Here is a 24,697-nt window from a genome sequence, read left to right as displayed (position 1 = left end):
ATAGAAACTATATATATATTTACTTCAAAACAAGCCCCTGCTTAGTTCCACGTGACACTGTAAAAAGAGTGTGCTGAACAGTTGAGCAAGTTAGAACATGGTATGGCGTTAGTGTTTTTTTTTTTATTGCATCTATCAAAGACGAATCTTTCTCTTTTGCGTTTACCGTGTACAGAAGCTCATACACAAAAAATTGACTGCAACCGTAGCCCGTCCTTGCAATTACCCTTCACATCAAAGCGTAATGCTGAGACTTAAGACTTGTACGTATACTCTTGGGGATCAATTAGAGTTTAAAGAACTTGATAAAAGGGGTAGCCATTAGCAGTGGTTGCAGATTTTAGTCAAAATTTGTGTTCTTGTAGTACATGACCTAACAGTTTATGCTTGTCCATTGTCAATAAAGTGTCTTGCTGCTCTATAATACTTTGCAACATGCATCACACCTTTAGAAGTTTGTTTTGATTTCATTTGAAGTGATGTATGGTGTTTGAACAAGAGCTGCTGCTGCCACTAAATTTAGCATCAGTTAGGAAGGATTAAAGACTGATTAATTTAATGACAGGTTTTATAATCACTATAATCTAACCAACTTGTCCCACTTTCAAAGTTCTTTCTAATGCTGAATTGAACACCTCAAGAGAATCCGACTTTTATTAGCAATGCATCACCCTCTTTTAGAGAGCAGAGCAGAAGGAAGCCAGAAATGTGAAAGAATGCTGACTCGATCAGCTGTTATCAGTGCAAAGTCACCTTGCCACACTAAAGTTCTTCTTTTTGGAAAAATAATTTATTGAACTACTTTGGATTCAAATGTATTTCCTAGTTACAGTTTTATGATATTTAATACGCTCCTTGCGTTGAGCCCAAAACCAGATATAGCTTATAGCAGGTTTATGTTTTAGACTATTTCAAATGACAGGTTTTAATGTGACTCCCTGTATGCCCTGCAGTGAGGTACCTTTTTCTCTGCATGTGCGTGATCCAGGGCAGTTTGCAGTGCAGCCATGTAAACAGGAAAGCCTGCTAAAGAAGTGGGACCAGTAGCGAGCAGCCGCATTAAGCATTTATAATGGGAGGGCCAGCTTGGGTCCAGAACACCACTTACAGCCCATCAAGACACTATCATTTTTAATTTAGCACCCCGCCCTCTCTCTCACTCTGTCATGTATGTTTCAGCTTAGCTTGCTGCCAAAGTTCCACTATACTGTTTGCCCTGATGGTGACTTCAGTGGATATGAGATTTACACACCATTTTCCACTAACATGCAACTGAGTCTCAGAAATATAATTGCTGTCATTTGTTCCCTTCTATGCTTTGTTTGTCACATCTTTTTGAGTCCCCCCTCTTCTTTCTTCTGTCACTATATAGAAAGGTAGACAGCTCCACTGGAACTGCTTTGACGGATGAGCACCGTGGGGACTCTAGCACTAGCATTTAAAAACACGAAATACACATAAATAAATACAAGAGGCTACGATCAAAGACAGAAGAGGGGGTTGAAAACATAACTTTGCTGTTTACAGAGAAAACTAATTGCAAAAACACAGAGCCAAGGAAGGGCTGGGTCAGGCACACGGTCATGAGGAAAGTATTAACAATACGCTGCAGCTCTCCCTGTCTGTCAGCCACTGTCATAGCATCCGGATGTGAGCAGATAATTGCTTTTCTTTACTCCCTGTTCCCGCTCGCTCATTTCCTTTCCATCACTCATTGTCGGACTTGGCTATTCTCGCTCTCATCTGTTTGATATGGGCTTTGTAGTCGTTTTTACCAAAGTAAAATAGCAAAACATTGCACCAACCTGCTCTTTTTTTCCCCTCACTTACAATGTAAATCTCAGTGATAATTGTCCCACGGAAATGAGCACCACTGCTTGGTGAATAGTCAGATTTTTACAGTTGTGCATGGTCGGTGTGAATCTTAGAGGTTTACATTTCCTCAGAGAATAGTCTGTTGTGTTTTTTTAATCCGGGCAGGGTCAGTGTGTTGTTGTAGCGTGTTAAGGCAACAAAGCACAATGGGGGAATTTTAGCGCGACCTGAGACTTACATGTTGCCCAGTTGCTCAGTTGTCTCAGGTCCTTATTAATCCCTGGTGTTAAAGCTCAACCACATGGATTAAATGTTATTCTATTCACTTGGTACTAGCAAGGGCATTGGGAATTTGGGTTTAATATGTTGAGTGCAAGTTTTAAGAATCATTTGTATTTGCATTTTACAAGTGAAACCCAGAGATCTGAGGCATTTAGGCAAACTGTAACATTTCCATTTCTGTAATATTTCCATAAATGGGACTTTGTATGTTAAAAGAATCATTACTTATTAGCGTTTTAAAGTGTATTCCAATTGTAAAGTGAATCGGGATCTGTTAGGGTATGGTTTTGCTTCTGTTACAAAGCTCTGATAAAACCTAGACTCACCCCGGAAGCACCCGCAAAACCAGAAATGCATGACCGGATTCATGTTTTGTAAGTTAGATCTATAGTAGCCTCTATGCTATCAAGATGTGTCATAGCACACTGCACAACCTAAAGTACAGCTCCTGCGGAAGAGGCGAGTGTTTTGGCTTAATTACACTATATTTCTTTTTAAACGCTGCCTCTCACATCAGGAAAAAAGACTGTGCAGCATTTGTTCACTGTTCAGTGTTTCATCTTGGCCAAGGAAAGCAACCCCCTTTCATCAATCTGCAGGGCTACGGTCGGCTACACATTTATCACCTGATAGAGTTATTTCAGACTGGTTACAAATCTTATACAAGCTTTACTCAATGTGACCCTGTAATTGTATTATGTGTTTTAATTAAACCTTGGTGAAATATCAGTCAAACTCAACTCCAAATGGAGGGAGGAAAGCCATTGTTTGTAATCGCTTCCACCTCAGGTCCTATACAAATTCCCTGTATTGGCCCATCATCCTATACAAATAGTAATAGTAAGAGTCTTTACCCAAGATATTGCTTTCGTCCCTCTGATTTGAATTTAAACAAACATTCAGCTCATTTACATATGTCTGGCCTCATCGGAAACCTGGCTTTGCATTGCACATGTTTTCGATTAGTTGGTCTGTACCATGACCTAGATCCCCAAAAGATGACATAGTTGCATTAGTGTGTAGACCTTTGTTTGTTCATTGCGATGCAGGACAGTTGCAACGTTCTTTAGGATTGTCAAGTCCTATCTGTCTCAGGAGAATCTTTCCTAGAAGTTCATATTGAAGAATTGAGAATATGTGTCTCTTCTGCCATGATTTTTATTAATTTTTTCTGTCACTTGGTTAGACTAGGTGGCCATTTGTTTTAGATGCCACTCAGACTGGTTATGGAATGTAAATTTGACTTTGCAGCTGATGTCGTCAACATTCCGTGGGGGTGTGAAGCTAACTGAAAACACTACTCTGTTAGAAGCTCTGTTGCTCAAGTTAGACTTAATCTGAGCTTTGTAACACAATCTTAAATCAAAAATAAATAATAAAAAACAGACTTAGTTGGAAGTACAACAGATGAGCTGATTTGTGCTGTTAAACAAGTCTCTCACATTCATCACAGTTTTTCAGTAGCAATGGATTATAGAACACCCCCAGTGTGATGTCTCTGCAGAGTATCAATTCTCTTTTACTGTCTATCATTTCTATAAGCTTGGACACACTAATCACTCACACAGAACTAAACTGAGGTGTCCCGTTAGCTCAACTCATTACCGCATATTTTATTTGTTCTCTATGGATTCAATTATGAACAAACGTCAACAGAATATCAACAGAATATACTTTCTCTTATCTCTTTCTAACATACTTGACTGTCATTTTACCAAAGTGTGCATTTGCATGTGAATTAAAGCAGTTTATTTTTGACAGGTGAAGTTGTTTATATCAGTTTGTTTGGAACTTGTGAAGAATTGATCATCCATCTTGAGACTGACCTGGTTCAGCTGGACAAGACTTACATATCTTTGTCCAGTGTTCAGACAGCATCCCTCAAGAACACCAGCGACATCCCACTGCGGTACTTTTGGACTACACAGCGCAGCCACAGTGAGCAGGAGAAGGACAGGTAGACCTTCATTTATATACATGAATAACTAAGGTAATAAAATACAAACCCCAAGATTATGTCAAAACCCAGTGCAATCTTTAGTCCAAATCTCTTTAAATTTTCTTTTTTTTTAAAAATATATCCAGGTGTAAAACATACATAATTGGGATATGTTTTTCTTGTTCCAATTGGTCATTCCTTTTTTTTTTTGGAAAATCTGAAAAAAATATCAGAAAAACTATATTGCCATTGTCAAGAAATAAGATTCAGAACTAGGTATGGGGTTTGGTATATTATGGTGAACAAATAACTAAGAATAATAATATAATAGACATATGCATACATTATAAAATACAATTACAGTTAAATGACCATAGATCTAAGTTAAACTAGATTGAAAACCAAAGATACTATTTGTAGAATTGCAGTCCTGTTGAAGTCTAAATACCTAATTTAACCTAACTCTAATTCTGACAAACACTGCAACTTGTGTTTGTTTTTGTTGTCTTGTACTGTCAGTTGCTAACTTTTCTCATCTCCCTGACCTCTCTTATCCCGTGTGCTGCATTCTCAGGGGCACCCTGCTCCACCCAAGGGAACAGGAGGAGGGCTTTCAGACTGAGTTCAACCCTGCAGCCATCCATCGCTCTGGGCCTCTGTCCACCACAGCACCAGACCCTGCTGACCTTTCAAATGAAGGTGCCATTATTCTGGAACCAATGGTGTGTATATGTCTTGTTTACAGATTTACCATGTCCTCATTTGCCATCGTCACAGTATCATTACATCATTCTGCCATTTTGTGTTGTTCTTTTTACTTGAACTGACCTGTTGAACTGACCTGTGTGATAAATTTCTGAAAGCTCAAGACTTCATAATCATATTCAAAATGATATTTGTAATAAACTTTGCATTATTTGAAGTGAACAAAACCAAATTTATAAGACACAAGTAAAATAAAACAGCATTTGTCAGATTATAATATTTTCTAACTGAAATGTCTCAAGTTAAAAGACATAAAAAAGTAAATTGTGTGCTCTCTGGAAGAGTACTTCTGTAAATCCATATTTATTAGACAAAACAAGATTGTGACGGTGCCCCCTTTGAGCCCCAGGGCTGTCAGATAATTTTTCACCACTGCCACTGCTAGTGTCTCCTTAGTTCAACTCAATCAACCTCTCAGGGCGTAGAAAGATAAAAGGTGAAAGAAAGAGTCGGCCAATAACAACACAAACTTTAAAAGGACTGCTAAAAAAAGAGTTTACTATTCTGCTCATGCTCCTGTCCACCTAGCTAAGCACTTAAAAAAGGGGAGATCTTGGCCTGGGGTCAGTAGCGATTGGGGCATCTAAAGATGACGTATTATTCTACATTGAATTTCAAGATCTTTGAACATGTTATAATGATTCTTCCACATTATTATTTCACACAAAGTTGTATTTTTACTGATTCATTCAAATCAGCTGCAGTGAAATTCTATTATGAAGAGGCGGGGCCAACAGTAGGGAAACAGTTTTGAACAGGAAGGACCGTTTTCTATGATTAAGTTGTGTTAAATCAGTATTATGGTTTACAATAAAAAAAAAAAAATAAATAAGAATGTGGACATGTTATAGTTTACTACAGAATACCTTCCCAAAACATAATACGGCCTCTTAAAAAAATAACTCAAAGTTATAATAAATATAACTGTTTTTTCCATATTTTTTTAACACTGTTTCCTTAGGCGGGTGAAATATGGCCAAATGTTACAAGGAAGTTCAACATCATCTTCAGACCAACAGCAGCCACTCTTTACCAGCAGACCCTGTACTGTGATATTACAGGTCAGTGAGTGAGTTTTGAGAAGACAAACAGAAATCCTCGTACTTCGATCTTTTTCCGGAATCCCCAGCACCTCGATTTTGGCTGTTTGTTCTTCCAGACGACTCTTCCCCCCTGCTCGAAATCAATAGCGTTCTCATATCAGATCCTCACTCTGAGTTTGGTGCAGAGTCAGACAAAGGTTAACATGTCTGACTCACAAACTTTGTAGGCCTTTAATTGTCTTTTCGAGGCACAATATAAACAAATATTACTTGTAAAATCAAGCTAACTCTACTTGAAGTGTTTTGCAAAAATACGCTTTACTACACAAAACAGTCCAAATGCCTAAAATTAAGTAGTAAAAGGTTGTTGGTAAATTTGCATGTGGCCTTCACTTGTGTCTTCTTAGCCGGATGGACAAATTTACATTAATTTCCATGCTTTCTAAGGCAGACCTGACCTGACGAGTGAGGTCAAAGGCAACCTAACTGGAGAAGTGGGCACACATTTTTACTGTACCAATCTTTTTCTCTCGATGTTATACTATTATATATCTGAGCTCTGAAACATGGCTTTTTAACATGTAATCATTATATTTAAATATACTTTTCTAGGTTGTGAGTCTCCTTTATGCCTAACAATAAAAGGTGAAGGCCTGGGACCAAAGCTCAAACCCAGTTTCAATGTGTTGGACATGGAAAATATATGTATTGGTGACAAAGATTGGTATGAGGTATGCTACAACATGATGCATTTAGAATTTAATTTATTTAATTATTATTTATTAAGACAATATGTGTTGTTTTCTAGGTGACATTAACCAACAAAGGCTTAATTGATGCCCCTTTCAAGATGTCCAGCCCCAACACCACTTTTGGACAGTTTTTTTCCTTTAGTCCAGTTGAAGATGTTGTTCCTCCTGGGGCCTGTCAGACAGTTAAAGTCACCTTCTCCAGTTCAGTTCTTGGAAAATTTTCTGAGGATTTACTCCTTACAGTGAAAGGACAGCCTTATCCTCAAATCTTGAATTTCAGGTAGTATGTTGTAATCTTTGTTTTTTGACACAATGAATAATACATACAAGTTTTCAGTTTTAAAAATCCAATATCAACAAGAAAGAATACCGAAGCACAAATACAGCCCTATTCATATATGCTAGAACCATGAAGCAAGAAGCTAATCAGCTAGTCAACTAAAAACTTAGACAACTGACATTTTTTTCAGATTCACACATGCTATACATTTTGTGATTTCTTTTTCAGGGGTTGTGTCACTGGTCCAACCTTTGACTTTGATGTGACCGAACTAAATTTTGGAGATGTAGTATTTGGTAAGCCTTTTCCTATTTGTTATGATATACAAAAATAGTAAAGCACCCTTCCTCAAAGCTTTTCTGCTAATTCTGTGTTAGTTCCACTTGCATTTATCTTAACATGTTTTTTTCTTTGTTGCAGGGTTTCCTCAAAGTACTATTTGCACACTTTTTAACAGATCATTTGTGCCAATGACATTTTCCCTGCGCGTGCTGGGGGATGGATTAGGCCCTCCCAGTGTGTCTTGTGTCCAACAGGTGAATGACAGATCCAGAAGCCAGTGGCAGGGCTGTACTGCTAAAGACCGTCATGTGAGGCCCAAAGAATTCACTGTCAGTCCTGAGGCCGACTGTGTTTTGGCCATGTCACAAGTCCCCATAAAGGTACATGTACATATGCTAAAAGCCCCATTTTATTATTCATTGATCCTTGGTTAGAATCTGCTATTCACTGGTCCTTCTTTGCTTAGTACTGACATATTTGCTTTACCAAGATAACTTATGAATTATCCGTATTGTAAAGGTGACGCTATGCTCCAATACAATCAAACAATATAAGATGGCTTTGGCTGTAGACGTGGAGGGTGTTGGGAAGAAGATCAGGACTTTACCACTTTATGCAAGGTTTGTTTCACACATAATCACACATAAAGCAACAGAAATAATTATATGAATTGGATCTATTACATCACAATCACAATGTTTTGTACACTAGTCTGTCACAGCTGAACAAAAATAAACCATTGTCTAATTTCTCAGTAACTATAACAAGGCACTGTATTACATAAAGAGTTTGTTTGAAATTGTGTTTGCCTTGAATTTTGCATTGAAGTAGATGTGTGTGGGGGGGGGGGGGTCTGCATTCTTTTATTAGCATCATAAAACATTAGAATGTCATCCTACTGTAACTCTAGACTGGCAATGTTAATCTGACTTCCTCAAGCAATCACTGTCACATAGAATTTATGAATCTTCTATAATGAACAGCCTGCCATTTTGGCAGGCCCTGACTGATATACGTCATTGTGTTAAAAAATAATCTCTCTGTTTGTGTTTTTATGTTTAGGTGTGTTGTGCCTAACCTTGCGGTAGACACTCCACTTCTGGACTACAAAAGTTGTTTCCTCAATCTCCCTTATAAACAGGAAATACATTTAGTTAACACAAGTTCTCTTCCTGCCTGTTATGGTGTTTTAGAACAGGTGAGGACAATTTGTTTAGCCCCATTTAATAATAGCATCTGGTAACTTGCACAGTGCTATTATATTTTGTATGATGTTTTCTGTGTACATTCTAGGAGCTGGAAGAGAATCCATCAATATATTTTGAGAGTCTCATACCCAGAGGTGTCATTTTACCCAACAGCTCAGAGGATATTCCTGTATGTGTCACTGCAAAGGCTGTGGGAAAATTGCATTGCAATATGCGTATCGCTGTGTTTGGCAGTACCCAGCTACCTCTGGTCAGTCACAGAATCGTTTTTAAGCACATGTGCCATACGATATCATGCCATTCTCTAAAATCATATTGATTACCCAATTTCACTCTATCATCCACCTTACACTACAACCATCACATTGTATTTAAATTTGACTGCTTTGAAATGTAGGACCATCCTCTTTGGTTTCTTTTTACCACTACAACAAATACATTTCCAGAAAATACTGCTAATACTTATGCCCTATTTGTGTTTTCTGTAGGATGTTGTGTTGTCCTGTACTGGGCAAGGACCAATTGTTTGTGTTCAAAGTACACATCTTGACTTTGGCAGAATCCCAGTATTGAAAGACATCTCAAAATCATTGCACCTTCTAAACCAGTCACCAATTCCAGCACATTTCTCTGTATGCATGGTAAGTACCAAATATACAGTATATTAAGTGTTTTTTAAATTACATCACAATCAACTTGAATGGACAGATTTGCTTTTGAATTCTAAGAAATACATAGATGAAACAGCTGTCCTGATTGTTGTATAAAGGCATTTGTGTGACCCTGAGGCACATTTGAGGAGTTTCTCCTAGCACTCTCAGCAACAATCAATGCAGATTCTTCTAGAATGATATTACATTGCAATCAATAGGTTGGCAGTGCAGCACACAAATAGACCGGATGAGTAGAGATCATGGGAGCCTTGCAGTTGCTCAGAATTGCTTGCCATAATGTATATGTTTGTTTTAAATAATAATAAGTCATATTAACATAGCAACAAAATGTACTATGCATCATGTTTGACTCAGTGACTCCTGTTTGACTGATCAAACATTTCTACCATTAATGCTTTCACAGCTCAGTTAAAGTGTAGTTTACTGCGGCAGGGATTTAAATTATTTTACTTGCTGCATCAGATCAATGCAAATTAAGCTGGTGAATGAAGCAGGTGTAATGTGATTGAAAATGCTTTTTTCATTCTCCTGGAGGGGGCTACTGCTTCTTCTGTTTCACACCCATCACAATGAGCTGACTCTTATTCTTAAACACATTATGACTTTAAACACAGGGAAAGACAACATACCCATGAACTTCATTTACCAAGAGTTTATTTTCTAGTTATTCATCAGCACCACAATATATAGAGCACTGATTGTAAACATAGCTGCTGCTTGGCCAAATGCATGAAGAGTGAGCACTGTAAAGCTGATGATGAATAACTGCAGATGAATGTTTGATTTATATATTTTTCAAAATATAATCGGAACTCAAAACAGGGACCTTTTGTTACTAAAATTCAAATTCAGGTCTCTGTACTGTTGCATTAATTGCTGAAATTAAAACAATGAACAGGGTGATCTAGCAGTGGTTCCCACACTTTATGTATTTGTGTAACCACTGAGACTTTTCATTACCAGTTGCATTTCCTCTACCCCCTGTGTCTGTGGTTTCATGTTATGCAATAATCAAATAAAGACAAAACGCTCCTTGGGTGTCTCCTAGGTCATTCCATGCACTACCTGGGCTACATGTGCGACAATTTGAAAACCACTGATCTGCAGTATTGAGAGTAGATTATAGGTTTTATCTTTCTGAGAGTAGAAGAGCGGTCAGACTCATAGCACTCTAAACAGTTGATATGATTATGTAGTCATTTGATATACACATTTATCATTGTAAATCTGTCAGTGTATTCTGGCCACAGATCACAATGTGAAGAAAGTACCTCCACTATTGAAATAGTGTTAAGCATCACATTTCAGTCCTCTAAAGTCTGCCTAGACTGTTTATGCCTCTGTTTCCACTCTGTGGGCATGCTGTAGTATACCACAGACACTCTGATTATATTTGCTCCTCCGCAGAGGCAGAGAAAGTCCTTTTGGCATGTGGAGCCCAAAGAGGGGAAGGTGCCAGCCCAGGGCCGGCTGGAGCTCCAGGTCGTGGCTCATCTGAAGGACACGCTTCACTTTGAAGACCAAATGGAAGTGTCTGTCCAGGACGGTGGCTTGCTCACTGTCTCAGTGTGTGGAAGAGGCACTGGCACCACTATTGTCAGTGACAAGGCGTTTGCCCCAAGCCTCGATCTCGGGACACACATTAGGTGAGCTGTTACCGAAAGGAGACCAGTTATTTTTGCGAACATGTGTGATATATTACTCTGCAATACTGAATATTCAACAACTGTAAAAAAAACAAAAACTTTTTTCATCTGTACATCTTCATGGAGAGATACTACTACATAATACACACCATATACCAAATTTTACAGATGAATTATATGCATAAGCTATAAACTATATGCATAATCTATTATTTTAATAACTTGTGCTTTGTAGTCATGGGTTATACCAGTACCACTTCAAGCTGACGAACCTTGGTTTAAGGACCCACCGTATGTATTGGCGGACCGATGGCTTTTTGAATAAAACTCAGAGGGTGAATAAACTTGGGAGTCAAACATCACTTCCCCCCATCTATCCTCCTAAAAAAAAGAACCTCCTCCCCAAGCGGGGGTCCTCAAGGTCTTCGAGGGCCTCTCTCCCGGAGAGGCCAGTGTTTAGCCTAAACCCTGCTCGTGTGGAACTCTTCCCTGGTCATTCAGTGGACATGGTTTTAACAGGATCGTGTAATATTCCCAAGGTGAGAATGACTTTTTTTTTTCATTCAGTGCTAATATCAATGAACAATATTAATATTATGTATTTTTGGTTCTAGGTAGTGCATGAACGTCTAGTGTGCCACAGTGTTGTGGGTAACGCTGGCTCCTGTGACAGCATCATGACTGTAGATGTCACTTGCTGCTTTGTGGCCCCTATGCTCAGTATTTCTCCCAAGAAGTTACATTTCAACTTAAAAAAGGTCTGCAAGACAAAACAAAATAAACACAAAACAAATTGACATGGTACTAAATGTAAATATTTTTTGTATGTTTAAGGTCCCAGGAAAGAGCATCGTACCACAATATAAAAAGCTGCTACTGAAGAATGTTTCCAGTCTCACTTTATTTATAGATCTTCAAACTGTTGAGCCATTCTCCCTGTGTCATGTAGAGGGTTCCCAGGGCTCTGCCACTATGAAGGTACATTTGTCTCACAAATATTAAGTATAATAAGATGTTGAAATTTTTCTGTGGTTTTGGTCTTTTGAAAACTTGTTTTTGATCTTTTTTCTAGATGATGGCTCTAGATGAGGGAAATCACACGGAGCTGTGGGTATGCCTTAATCCTAGCTTTTGTGAGGATCGGGTGTCACGAGTGCTTCATGAGGTAACATTTTTCATAGTATTACTTGATGCTCATTCATTTCACCAGGCATGAGTGCACACGTCAGTACAGCAATGAGCAAGAGAATTCAAAGCTACAATATAATGTAGTTTGCATTCTTAAGATTGTTATTTTTTATTATATGCAATTTGTTTTATTTCTTTCTCTCAAGTTCCTTGAGATAAATTACCAAGGACATCCCCAGCAGGATGTTGTAGAGCTGCATGGAGAGATCCACTTCCCCAATCTGCTCCTTTCAAGCACATCAGTGGATTTTGGTTGTGTGCTTAACTCCACTGAAACTCAGAGAGAAATCACAATAACCAACTGCTCACCTCTGCCTGTGGCGTACCATTGGACATTTCTGGATCAAAAGCCCAGTGACCCTAGGTATGTAAACACAAAATAAAATGGCCTTGTAATTCAATATCAAAATACTTACTTGAGAAAGAAAGCTTCCAGGGGCATGCAAGCAAATTTTCACTTTTGTATGGTAACATCATAAATGCACAATAGACGCGCAAGTAAGGTAGTTTTACTGATATTTCAGAATTGTATGTCGATGAAATTATTTTTTTTCATATTAAGAAAAAATATTATTCAATGTGCAAACATTATATGTTTAATTAATATTGTTGAATAAATAATGACTCCTAAAGCCACCTGCTTTGCTCTTTAAAATCTATCCATGTGAAAGAGCCAGAGCTGATGCGAGTGGTACTGACTAAACAAGTTTCTGAGACAATAACAAAATGGGTCCAGGCCATATATTTAAACTGTCTGCAGGGATAAGTTAGTACAGTAGCTATAGATTTAACCCTCTGAATTGAAAGCCAAATCCATTATAAATGCTCCAGGGAGGACAAATCTACTGATTGTGTACTTTACAGTGCTCCAGTGTGCTTCTTTCAGGACTCTGATCTAGCCACTCTCCTTTGAAAATGGACAGTGGATCCTATAGTAGTTGCTCAGTCCATGGCCTTGAACCAAGTTAATGCTGCAGCTCTACAAGATTTATCACTCCAGTCCACATACCACTATCTTCTCCTTTCACCCATTAGTAGTCCTCCATTTTGCTCTTGTCACCTCTCAAAGTTTAACATTCCCTATTTACCTTTTTCTTTTCCTTTGCGCTCTCTCACTTCTGCTGCTTCTGCTCTGTACTAAGCCTTATCAACCTCCTCTCTTCCTCTCTCCCTCTGCCTGTCACTCTGATTGTGACCTCCCTTAACAGCGCATTTCAGAGGCTATCCCACTAATTAAATGGAGACCTCTCCCGCTTTCTAAAATCTGCGTTTCTTACTGACTAAACCTGTGCTATCGAGCCATGTCCAGCTAATTACATCGCTATCAGTAATTACACCAGGGCCTGTGGAGAAGAGAATTTCAATAGAGCTTACTCCAAACTCTATCCATCTGTTAGGCTGAGTGATAGTGGCAGAACAATGCACTTAAATACCATTGCCTATCGTTCTTCAAGCATCTACAAAAGCTACTCATAATCTGTCTCTTCTGGTGCTTCAGAATGACAAATCACTTCTTGCATTTAGAATTTGAGACTTCAGTCAACCATGCAGTGTGTCTTTAAATATAGTCCACATGCATGAAATATCCAACAACTGTGAGATGTAAAAGGTCCTATATTACACAAACTTGAGTCTTGTGAGCTGTAAGCCATGTTATAATGCTATTACAGCATCATAAACATACCTGAAGTGATGTTTTAGTTCATTCACACGTTTGGGTAATCCTTTATTATTAGTGTGTCTACATCTCCAAAGCTCAAAATGCTCTTTTCCAGCTTGTGATGTCATGAATCTTTTACCTTTTGTTTAGTAGAGATAAATATCAGCGCTAAAATGACCCAAATGATTTTAGTGAAGTTGGATGGAATTCAAAAACACTGTATTACATGACATCACAAGGTGGAACAGAGTGAGAACTAAGCCTAAATATGCAGGAATAGTGTGTTAAACATGTGTGAATGAAACAAAACACAATTTCTGGTATTTTTTTATTTATTTTAATTTTTTTTTTGTGAGGAGGAAACAACATAGATGAGAAAATAACGCAATATGGGTCCTTTAATAAAGCCTTAGGCGAATTAATAGACATTATCCATATTATCCATTTTCCGTGGTCAGTTTGATTGGAGTGATTAAATACACTTGTGTGGTTTGTAGAACAGATTATATTTTAAAGCAAGCAACTCCTTTCAAATTAATTAAATGTAAATCTTCTACAAACTAATTTGCATCAAGGCAAATACACTAACACACTATCTTAATGGTCCAGGTTTAGTGTAGAGTGCGTAGAAGGTGTTGCATAGCAGAAATCAGTTTATACTTATCCTATATTAAATCTTAAATCATCTTTTGCCTGTTCGATTGCACTGTAAATCTTTTAGACACTCTCATTCACACATGCACACACCTCTGTCCTGGCAGTGCAGTGGAGGGAGTTGTTTGCGCTTCAGTAGGTTTTCGATGATTTTCTTGGGAGACTCAATACCGGCGAATGGACAGAATAGATGTGTGCATACTAGAACATCAGAGCAGGCTATTTCTGTTTGGAGATGGGCTCTCGTGGAGTCATCATATGCTGTTGTGCCATCTGTTCCATTGTCGGCTTCAGTGGGTTTAAAATCTCTCTTGAAGGACCCACAATATGAAATGCTTAGTTAACGGTGAACCAACATTATTAACTTTTTCATCAAGGTTCCTAAATGGTTCATATTAATGTCTCAATTAAAAACACATCACATTACTGAAAAGTGTATGATCTGTCAGTAGGCTGGCTAGTTTCTTAACATACCTAATCCTTTGTGCAAGACTAATCGTGCAGTAGTGCCCCCTGCTGGTTGCATTGTTAATATAGATAGCTACGGTGGCTTTTAGAGGAAGTATTTTTAATGCTTTCTTACATGAATGAATGCATATAACGAAGTCAGACACAGTGTCTGTTAAGTGGACTCTCAAACTTGTTCAGGTCAGCTCTGAGATCACTCAATCTCTTTCATTCGCGTCCATGTTTATTCAGCACTTCAATGCAATCTATCCTGACCTGTTTCCTGCCTCTTGCCTATTAAAATTCCTCTTAATTATAGAACACTCTGTTTAATTAACTTGATGGATGCATCCCGTCTGATCCCACAGGGAATGTAAGAGCCAGAAGACTGAGAGAAAATTAGAGTTAGAATCTTGGGGTTGTGGATGCTAAAGATTTTCTACCCCAGTGTGGTTACCATAATGTGCAAATGATATATTCCAAATACAATAGATGGTAACTTCATTTGTAGTTGTAGTTCACTAGTTAATCTGCTCAAAGTTTGTGCCAAGTGCTGAATTGATTGCTTTTTCCTACTGATCTCTCCATTTTAATAGTCCTGGAAAAGAGACAAAAGCGTTCAGATTTTCAGATATTCAATGATGATATAGCAGATATATCAATCAGATATTCAATGAATGTTCAATGATTTGCTTTGTTTCCCATTTTATGAATTGAATTTGAATATGAATTATGAAAAAAAATATTTGGATTCTCTCATTATAGAGAGGTGGAGGAGCTGAGTCTTTCACTGGAGGATATAAAAAAGCATCCGAATGAAGACAGCGAGAACACTCTTTCTTCTGCCTCATTGCTCCAATGTAATCCTGTATCTACAGACAATGAGCAAAGAAGTATTTACTGCCCAGTCAAGGTGGAGGAGGTAGGCAAATACTTAAACAAATTGATGCTTTTCTTTGTCTCCCTCTTCATAAGGCGCACCCAAATATTTACAGGTAAAAGAAAAGGTAAAAGAATGAATGGTTATTAGTAAATTTCCCATAGTGCCCTGTGTTAAACAAGTTAAAAGCAGTCTTTGTAGCATCTACTGTTGTCACGATACTAAAATTTCAAACTTGATTTCGATACTAAGTAATATCCTCAATACTCAATACAGATACAAAACACTTTCTTTAGACAGTAGAAGACAACAGAATGTAACTGAGTGTATAATAGTCTATGGTCTTATATTTTTTGTGATACAGCCCAAGATGATTCTAAAACTCTTTAGGAAAGGTTCATTTCTGTTCTGAGAATGTGACTTTGTTTTAATGTTAATACTTGATTGACTATCTCGTTTCGATACTAGTTTTACTATTGGTTAGTATCTTATTTTCTATACTTTTGACAACCCTAGTAGCACCACTGTATGCTCCATTATTTTGGGTACGAAAAGAAAATTGTGTGTATTAATTTGCCTATTCTATTGAGTATGGTTTTTTTAATCTCTTATCTCTTACTTTCTCTTTATATTTGTTGACAGATGTTTGATGTGCTGCCAATTTATGGTCATCTGCAACCTGGAGAGCAGCAGGTGACCTCCTTCTCTTTCTATGGCCATAATAATGTGAGCAGAGAAGTGGTCGCCCAGTGCCACGTGGAGGATGGGCCTGTGTATGGAGTCACACTTAAAGGGGAAGCCTCACAAGTCTCCTTCTGTCTTGACTACACCTGTGTCAATTTTGGCCAAAAGGTACTCACTACATGAAGCCCTTCACATTGATAGCTGTTTTGGTTTCGGTCTTGTGCTTTATAGGCTACAGGTCACCAAAGAGCCTCTCTGTGTTCTTGTCACATTAATAACCTAAGATATTTGCAAGCAATTTTTGGGAGGGATTGCCACAGATAGTTGGCAGGGTTTTCTTTACATCCGTCACATTTCTCTCATTGGAGGGGGCAGTGAAGCAACTATAGTTTGTGCTTGGATGAGATACAAACTGCCAGCTCCCTGACAAATGCCAATACCACTGCATCACTGCTTCCCCAAATGCATACAGTGTATACAGCACAGATTTACATAAACTGCTTCATAGCACATTTTGTCATAACTAATTTTGATGTTTGTAACATAAACATGACATGATAACAACATAAATCAATTAGCAAATGTACAATATGAACCATACACTGCTATAATGGAAAACAGAACAGATGTGCCTAGTTTTGATTTTTTTTAAATGAAATGTTTACTTCATTATGATTTTGTATTTTCATAACACTCAGCTTTCTGCAAAAAAAAAAAAAATGAGAAAAGGCAAAATCTTCTAATCCTATTCTGAGAAAATGGGATTAACTAGTCCACATTGTTCTGTTATCTCAGTTTCTTGTCCTCACTTTTCCTCTGCCATCTGCTTGCTCATCCGTGTGCGACACACAATATCAGGCCAGACTAATTCGATCCGAATAAACTTGGGGGTCTGATGCGTTTTTGTATCGGACACTGGCCAGCCTGAGTGGGGCTTATGTGTCTGATTGTGAATGATAGAGTGTTTGGACACTCGGTGCAATGTGATTTGTCATATTCAACTTTATCATATTAGAGAAAGCACATCAGCTCTAAATGTCACTGAGCGATTTGTTACCCCTTCTCCGAGCATGTGCTACTACCCCCCCACCACACACACTTTAGGTATACAAGCAGTCTGAAGCAGTTATCATTGATATTCAAAACAGGGACATATTGATTTTTGATTTGGGTGATATCAGCGATTCAGCACAACATGTCTCAAACCTTCCTGTGGCTTCAGCACTCTTCCCTCTTCTGCATTTTTCTCACTCACTTGTTGTGATTTTGCAAAGTTTGAACCAATTTTTAATTTCGGTTTTACACAGACATTCTCTATTTTTCAGCTGTTTGATCATGTTGGAGAAGCTGAAATAATACTGAAGAATACTGGAAAAATGAGTTTTAATTTCAAGATTTGGAGTGTTGATCAAAATGAGAACAACGTTTATGATCCTTCTGAAAAAAAACTGGATATTCATTCAAGTCATAAAAACATAAAACAAAGTGATGAAGACATTGAAGTAATACCTGGTCAGCCACTGGTTCTCCCCTCTGAGGTAAAATCAATTATATAAATAACACTTATTTATTTGTATTGTCAATGTTAACCAACAACATGGTTAAGCAAAAAACAGAATTGTGTTGTTTATTTTTTGGTCTATTGAATCTTGTCAGGGGTACGTTGAAGCTGGCACAGCAACATTCCTGCGTGTACTGTACCTCCCCGGGGTCCCTGAGAAGTTTGAAAAGAGACTTCAGCTGCAGGTAGCCTATTTGCTACCGCAGCAGATCACTGTGATTGGAGAGGGAGTTTTTCCACGGGTCATTCTGAATTTGCCGCGGAACCTTTGTATGACTAATTTCTTAAAATATGATTTATGACTGTTATAGGCATTATAGGCTCTTTGATTATTTCTGGTTGTCAGCAGCACAAGACAGTTACAGCAATCTGATGGAGCAAGCTAAAGAGACTTTGAAAACTAATGGACACTTTGAGGGATTTACCACTGAGAACAGCACCGAGGATGCAACAGAAGCCAGCTATACCCCAACAGTCAGTTATCACAATCATTCATGCTGTATTTACTCATTGTCAGGTTTTTATTGCACCTGATATGATATGTTCTAATTCTTGCTGAATCTCTATGGCTTAGAATGAGGAACTGCTTCAAATGGAAATGGAAAGGATCCTAGTTAAAGAAAATGCTCTATCTGTGACTGGCAGCTTCCTGGAGTTTAAAGAACAGCGAGGGCTCTTGAGAAGGTGGAGCAGACTCACCAAGTAGGTACCAATTTAATATAAGACTGAACAAGATTGTCCAGTCATATTCATAGTACCAACCCAATTTACATAGATTATCAGCTAAAACAAAATACTGCAGTGTTTTTCTGTTTGATCATCATTAGCAAATTGCTAACTAGGATTTGGAAAAAATGCTGTAAGTTCTTTAATACAGTTGGTGTGTGTAAAAATCCTAATGATACAAAGAAGTAATAATTCATCACACATTATATACATAAAATCTTAATCACAGAAAATTGAAAATCCCAGTGCATCCATCAAAACAATTTTTTAACAAAAGCATAACCAAGGTGAATGAGAAAATGCTGTTTTCCTGGTCTGTGTTTTTACTGAATCTTTTCATAATTTTAAATTAATGCCCAAATGCAAAAATGGGCCTTCAGGGTCACTGTTGACCCTGTCACATGTTGGTGTACAAAAATATCTTATTTATTGGAAAAAGAAAGAGTACAGGTAACTCAACAAAATCGTGGCAAATCTTAGTGTTATGTCTAAGCATATATGGACAGTTATTAGAGTTGTTTATTATTGTTTATTATCAATCATTTTGTTGTAATTGCATTTTTCCAGGTGCCTGCTTCCAGAGTATAATTTGGATTTTGGCTCAGTCATCCTTGGCAGAACACCTAGTCAAACTGTGCATATCAGCAACAATGGATCAGTGACTGTCTCATTAACTGCTAATCACAAGGTTTTGGTTGGCACAGGTGAGGCCTGTTAAATTTGTATAAAGCAAAATCAAATATCATACCATCCAAGGGTAATTATTCCTTTGTGTTAAAGGTTTTAGTATTGACTTTGAAAAAGTCAAGAACCTGCCCTGTGGAGAGACACATGTCTTTACTGTTATGTTTGACCCTCAAGAAGCTAAACTTCCCCTGGGAAGTGTGGGTGTTGTCCTGCCAATACAGGTACAGTAGAGGAGGTGTAATCACCATCATCATCATCATTTACTTGTATAGTATAGTTCACCTAGATGTCTCTGTTTACATGTGGACTTCTAGGTAAAGGGTGGTCCCACTGTCCAGGTGCATCTATGTGCTGTGGTAACTAAGCCAGGCATCACAGTTTCAACAGAAAAACTTGAGTTTGAGACTATCCCATGTGGCATGTGCCAGGTAAGATATATGACAATTAAACTGTTCTGATTCTGAAATCAGACAATACAGGGGGAAAAAATCTTTGTAATAAAAAATTGCAAATGTTTCTTTTTACACATGTATTATATGATCTACATGATCCATCCATCAGTATGGACAGTATTTATGACATTAAAGTGATACACTCTAACCTTTCCTCTTAGATGAAGACAGTACAGCTCTTCAATCATGAGTCGGTGCCCTGTCAATGGAGCATAGCTGAGGAGGTGAAGCTGAAGAAGGTATGACCTTATTAGAAATATTCATGCTTAGCCCTGAATGTCACCATCATTCCTTTGTTTTAGGTAAATAAATTCCTTCCTTTCTACAAACGAAAGCAGCTACCTCCTCCAGTGGTGTATGAGATGCTTCCCAACTCTGGGTTGCTGTCTCCTGGTGAAAGGGTCAATGTTCAGGTCACGTTCACTCCATTAGCAGAGGTAGGAATCAACAAGTGTGATAACAAACACTGAAATACTGTACATCAGGGGTGTCAAACATACGGCCCGGGGGCCGTATCCGGCCCACCAAAACCTTTAATCTGGCCCTCAGATGATGTTCTACTAAAATATTTAAATTATATTTTCTATTAAAATATTGGTAATTTTCTGTGCAGCTTAGCATAGCAGCGTCTCCATCGTCTCTGTGCCTCTTTCCTCTCTTAAACGCTATTAAAGGACTATCATTTGACTGTAGACCATGACACCCTCATCAGCGAAATGTCAAAAATGAGATAAGTGGACGCCAAGTGCAGGATTTTCCAAGAAAATTTGACTTATTCCTGTTTATTTGCATACAAGTTAATGTCAAAACATTGTGTAGAAATTGCATTTTTCTTAAAGATTCTGGTTGTTTATAGTATTATTATCATCAATTAAAAAAGATTTCTGTTATAGATTTGCATTTCTCTGCACAAATATTTGAACATATTGCTATTTTTGGGGTATATATGCCATGAGTTTTCTGATCCAATCCCTTTGGGATCAAATTAGGTTGGATACGGCCCCTGAACCAAAATGAGTTTGACACCCCTGCTGTAGATGTTTATTTACATGTTCATGATTTCTATAAATTATTTCTTAGGAGGTTTACAGCAAAAACCTTGTGGTCAGTGTGGCTGAAAGCTACCAGAAAGTGTTGATCACAGCACAGGGTGAGGGTGAAGAGGCACGACTGGACTTCTGCCCACCTGTGCTGCAACTCAGACCTTGTCTGCCTTTTAGCACCGACGTGGAGGCTGAGGTCACAGTCAAAAATTCACGTTCCTTTCCCATTGAGTTTTACTGTCTGGAACTCGACACACAATACCTTGAAGAAGAAAGGGTATGTGTTTTGTAATACTGCATATATGGAGTATTGGAGATGTAATACATATTATTTGTTTGATGTTAACACCGCATTGCACTCTCAGGTTGCAGATGTCAGTAGGGTTATTAATTTTAAGAGTTGTATCTACAACCAGAGAAATCATGCTGTGTTTCAAATTGTTTTGTCCTTACATCTACACTTTTCTGGCGTGCATTACTTTATTCATAATTGGCATTATTATTTTGCAATATGGTTATATCCTCTTTATTCTTTTGTGTAGATATTGCGTTCAGTGCAGGGTTATGATGAGAACAACAGATTGCTGCTCCCTCCAAGGATCCCCGGAGAAGGACTTCCTCATGAACTGCTAGAATTCTACCAGCACTATAACACAACAGAGAATGGTATTACTGGGCAATGTATTTATTATCAATATGATCTGTAAGACAAAATAAAAAACTAAAAGTTAAACTTTGTTTTCTAGCAGACAATGTCCCAAAATGTGATATACAGATGAGGCAACAAGAAACCTTTGAAAATAAAAGACCTCCTACAGCCCTGGAGCAAGCTGAATTCTGTAAGTTCAACCAACCACAAAACTGCCTTATAATTTCCTACTTAATAATATACACTCTAGATATTCCTCTTCATTCTGAGCCTCTGACTCTGCCTGTGCTGTGTGCAGTGCTTTCAGAAATTAACAGAGAGGGCTTACGTAAAGAACTAGGCCAACTGCTCTTGGACCCAGTCTCCAGAGCCATTGCCCGTCACATGGGTATTGACCTGTCTCCAGACAGTCTGGCTGCACTCAACCGCAGGGGCATCGCCATTATTGTGTATGGAGCCCCAAAGACAGGTGAGTTAGTACTTTGTAATATTCATCTATTTTTATCTAAACATACATCCCACAAAATAAAGCATTACATTATTTGATTCCTGGAAAAGAATATACTATTCCATGTCTTCCATAGGTATAAATGGCACAGCAATGTCTCTGGCCCAGTACTATGGAGGGACATTAGTAAGTATTGATGCTGTGGTGACTGAGGCACTGTTAGAAGGGACTTCACGAGCTGCCATCACTGCCAGACAGCTCTTTGATCAGGCTGCTGCAGAGTATGCAAAAACTGTGGGAGAACCATGTAAGTCAAGTACAAACTGGTTTATTTCAGTAAACTCAAAAAGTCCCCTTTACTTATAGTTATAATTGAAAGTTATAAATTGATATGATCTGCAGTGCCTGAAGTCATGGAAAAGACTGCAAGCTCTTCTTCCAATGGAGAACCAACTGACACTGAAGCTACCCAAATCGCTCTTTCCTTGGTATAATTTCAAATACAAACTGAGCAACTCATAACCGATCTTTTAATGTATTTTAACTAACTACAGCAAAACATTATTTATTCTTTAGGGAGGGGACATGGCATCACTCAAAACTCTTCTACCTGAACCTGTGCTAATTGGTATCTTAACTGAAAGATTTCAAGTAAGTTGAAGTGACTGTAACTCTAGTTCCGTACTCATTATAAAAAAAAAAAAGTAAACAATTTTCTGTCTGATTTACTATACATCTGTTGTCCATGTTTTCTAATATCACATCACATGTTTTTTTTCTTTCCATAATTGCTCTGTCTATAGTCAAGTGACTGTCATCGTGGCATAGTGGTCAGCGGATTGAAGTCTGCTTTTGCTGCAACAGTCACACATACACTGCAAGCTGTCCTCAAAGCCCTCAACAACAGGAAACACATCTATGTTGTGAACATGTTTGATTCCTATTTTGCATTGCAGAGCAGAGAGAAAGCACAAAAAGATGCTAAGGGTAATCTTAATACTATTTATTTTAAGCAAAATTGTATTAGCCGGTCACAGTGTATTTTGAGACATTTGCCACCACTTTGTTCTCTCTGTCAGAAGCCCTGCAGCAGGAGATGGCTGAAAATGAAAAACAGTGGCTGCAAGAGTTGGATGAGGATGAGTATGAGGCTTTACCAGAGGAGAAGAAACGCATTATTGAGCAACACAGACAGAGGCTCACAAAAGAACAAATGAAACTACCCAAAGAACAAGAGCGGCAGCGGCAGCAGGAGGACCTGAAACAGCTTAAAGAGGAGGAGCTGAAGAAACATAACAAAAAAGCCCCAAAGAAGGACATCCAGAAGGAGACCCCCAAAAAGAAGTTTCTTGAAGTGAAAGTGGTATGTCTAAGCATTAATGTTAATATTTTTGGGGAGGACTGTCAAGATACCCTTGTTTTTTGATTAATTTGCAGTCCAATGAAAAACTGACTCAGAAGAACCCTAGAGAGAGTGAAGCCAGTGACCTAAACATTTCAAGAGAAGGCCAAAACAACTGTAAGTTTTTCTATGGTTATGAAATACACATTAAAACATTCAGCATGACATATTATTAGTATTATATATGTTGTATGAAATCAGTATTCAAAATCACAAGCATAATTTATTGTTTTCTGTTCTGTTTCTGTTTTTTTTTTAATATAGCACTTAGCAAAGAGGATAATGATTGTCAAATAGAAGAAGCAAAGGCATTAGGAACTGAAACTCCTGCAAATACTGAAAACCTGGACAGACATAAGGTTAAGATTACTTTATATGTAGAAAAATATCCATGCAGTCTTTTTATGTAGTCTGGTTTACCTATTCTTGGCTCTCAATCCCATTACTTTTCTCTCTTAAACTCATTGATATGCCAAAAAACTGTTCTGATCACTGTTTTGTCCCTTTAGTCTGAGGTGAATGAGTTGCAGACTGAGTTCCTTGCATATGAGCAAAGTCAGGTGCAGGTGGAGCACATTCTGCAGCACTGGGACCGTGTCCAGGGAGTCCTGCTGGTGCCAGTCCCTGGAGAAGACATGCCAGGTTCCGAAGAGATAACAACTGAAAAAATAGTAACTTACAAGTTTACTAAAAGTGCTTATAATCAGTACTATATAATATCAGACTAATATCAAAACAATATCTATATTAATTCAGAGCCCAGTTGGAAAAGGCAAGGGGAAGAAAGCCAATTACAAAGGTCCAAAATACAGTCACACTGAAACTGTTGAAGACAAGTTGAGTCCAGTTGATGTCATCCCACACCTTGTTATAAATCTGATGGAAAAAGAAGGCATTTTAACAGAGCTTCTCAGACATGCTCTGCCTTCAGTAGAAGAGGTATCCCAATGTTATGGCCCATTACATCATTTACTTTTTGAAAATACAATTTATGTTGTCTGTTTTATTTTTAGGTCTTGAATGAACTGGGCTTAGGGCCAAGTGGTCCACCTCTCCCCCCTCCTGCTACATTTTCTCTGGTTCCATTTCCCAAAAACAGAACTTTGAGTCAATTAAACAACAAGTGCTTCACATTCCTTGTTCCCTCTGACCAAGATGAGCAAAATGATGAGCGAAAAGATGAGGAGGAGGATTTACCAACTGCATTAAAGGTAAGATTTTGTAAAAGATGGTTATCATAACAACATAATCACATGTGTTCTTTCAATGTGGAAAGCCTAAGGCACCAACTAAAGGGTGGGGCAAAAGCGCCATCAAGGAGACCAGTTCACCAAAAGACAAAGACAAAAAGACCAAAGAGACGCAAGAGGGCAACGGAAAAAACTCAGCAAAAACAAAACCCGCAGCGTCATCTCTCACCTCACTGAGCAATGAAGACCAGCACCAGCTGAATGTTGAGCTGAAACGCAACCAAAGGTACATAAATAGTTAACATGCTATAATGTTAGAGATCATGTCATTCTATTTTGG

General features: G+C 38.1%; 1 protein-coding gene across 1 annotated transcript in view; it reads left to right on the top strand.

The window, feature by feature from the left end:
* hydin (HYDIN axonemal central pair apparatus protein) overlaps positions 1–24,697 on the top strand; it is a 41,321-nt gene that overhangs the window by 5,114 nt on the left and 11,510 nt on the right. Inside the window, 43 exon segments of the mRNA XM_055155895.1 lie at positions 3,859–4,054; positions 4,611–4,758; positions 5,763–5,862; positions 6,457–6,575; positions 6,653–6,876; positions 7,105–7,172; positions 7,297–7,538; positions 7,678–7,778; positions 8,221–8,356; positions 8,452–8,616; positions 8,855–9,007; positions 10,448–10,686; positions 10,922–11,225; positions 11,301–11,444; positions 11,521–11,664; positions 11,759–11,851; positions 12,021–12,238; positions 15,401–15,557; positions 16,158–16,367; positions 17,525–17,737; positions 17,856–18,030; positions 18,110–18,234; positions 18,335–18,462; positions 19,054–19,190; positions 19,267–19,394; positions 19,488–19,601; positions 19,787–19,864; positions 19,928–20,062; positions 20,706–20,945; positions 21,211–21,334; positions 21,415–21,507; positions 21,616–21,786; positions 21,902–22,072; positions 22,168–22,253; positions 22,342–22,416; positions 22,569–22,752; positions 22,845–23,128; positions 23,203–23,284; positions 23,432–23,526; positions 23,677–23,838; positions 23,924–24,106; positions 24,181–24,378; positions 24,444–24,643. Of these exon segments, the coding sequence (XP_055011870.1) occupies positions 3,859–4,054; positions 4,611–4,758; positions 5,763–5,862; positions 6,457–6,575; positions 6,653–6,876; positions 7,105–7,172; positions 7,297–7,538; positions 7,678–7,778; positions 8,221–8,356; positions 8,452–8,616; positions 8,855–9,007; positions 10,448–10,686; positions 10,922–11,225; positions 11,301–11,444; positions 11,521–11,664; positions 11,759–11,851; positions 12,021–12,238; positions 15,401–15,557; positions 16,158–16,367; positions 17,525–17,737; positions 17,856–18,030; positions 18,110–18,234; positions 18,335–18,462; positions 19,054–19,190; positions 19,267–19,394; positions 19,488–19,601; positions 19,787–19,864; positions 19,928–20,062; positions 20,706–20,945; positions 21,211–21,334; positions 21,415–21,507; positions 21,616–21,786; positions 21,902–22,072; positions 22,168–22,253; positions 22,342–22,416; positions 22,569–22,752; positions 22,845–23,128; positions 23,203–23,284; positions 23,432–23,526; positions 23,677–23,838; positions 23,924–24,106; positions 24,181–24,378; positions 24,444–24,643 (6,742 nt within the window).

The sequence above is a fragment of the Boleophthalmus pectinirostris genome, unplaced genomic scaffold (assembly GCF_026225935.1).
Source record: "Boleophthalmus pectinirostris isolate CB_2022bp ecotype Guang Dong unplaced genomic scaffold, ASM2622593v1 HiC_scaffold_2, whole genome shotgun sequence".
NCBI lineage: Eukaryota > Metazoa > Chordata > Actinopteri > Gobiiformes > Gobiidae > Boleophthalmus > Boleophthalmus pectinirostris.
The sequence above is the reverse complement of the archived record's forward strand: the minus strand, read 5'-3'. Positions and strand labels throughout refer to the sequence as shown.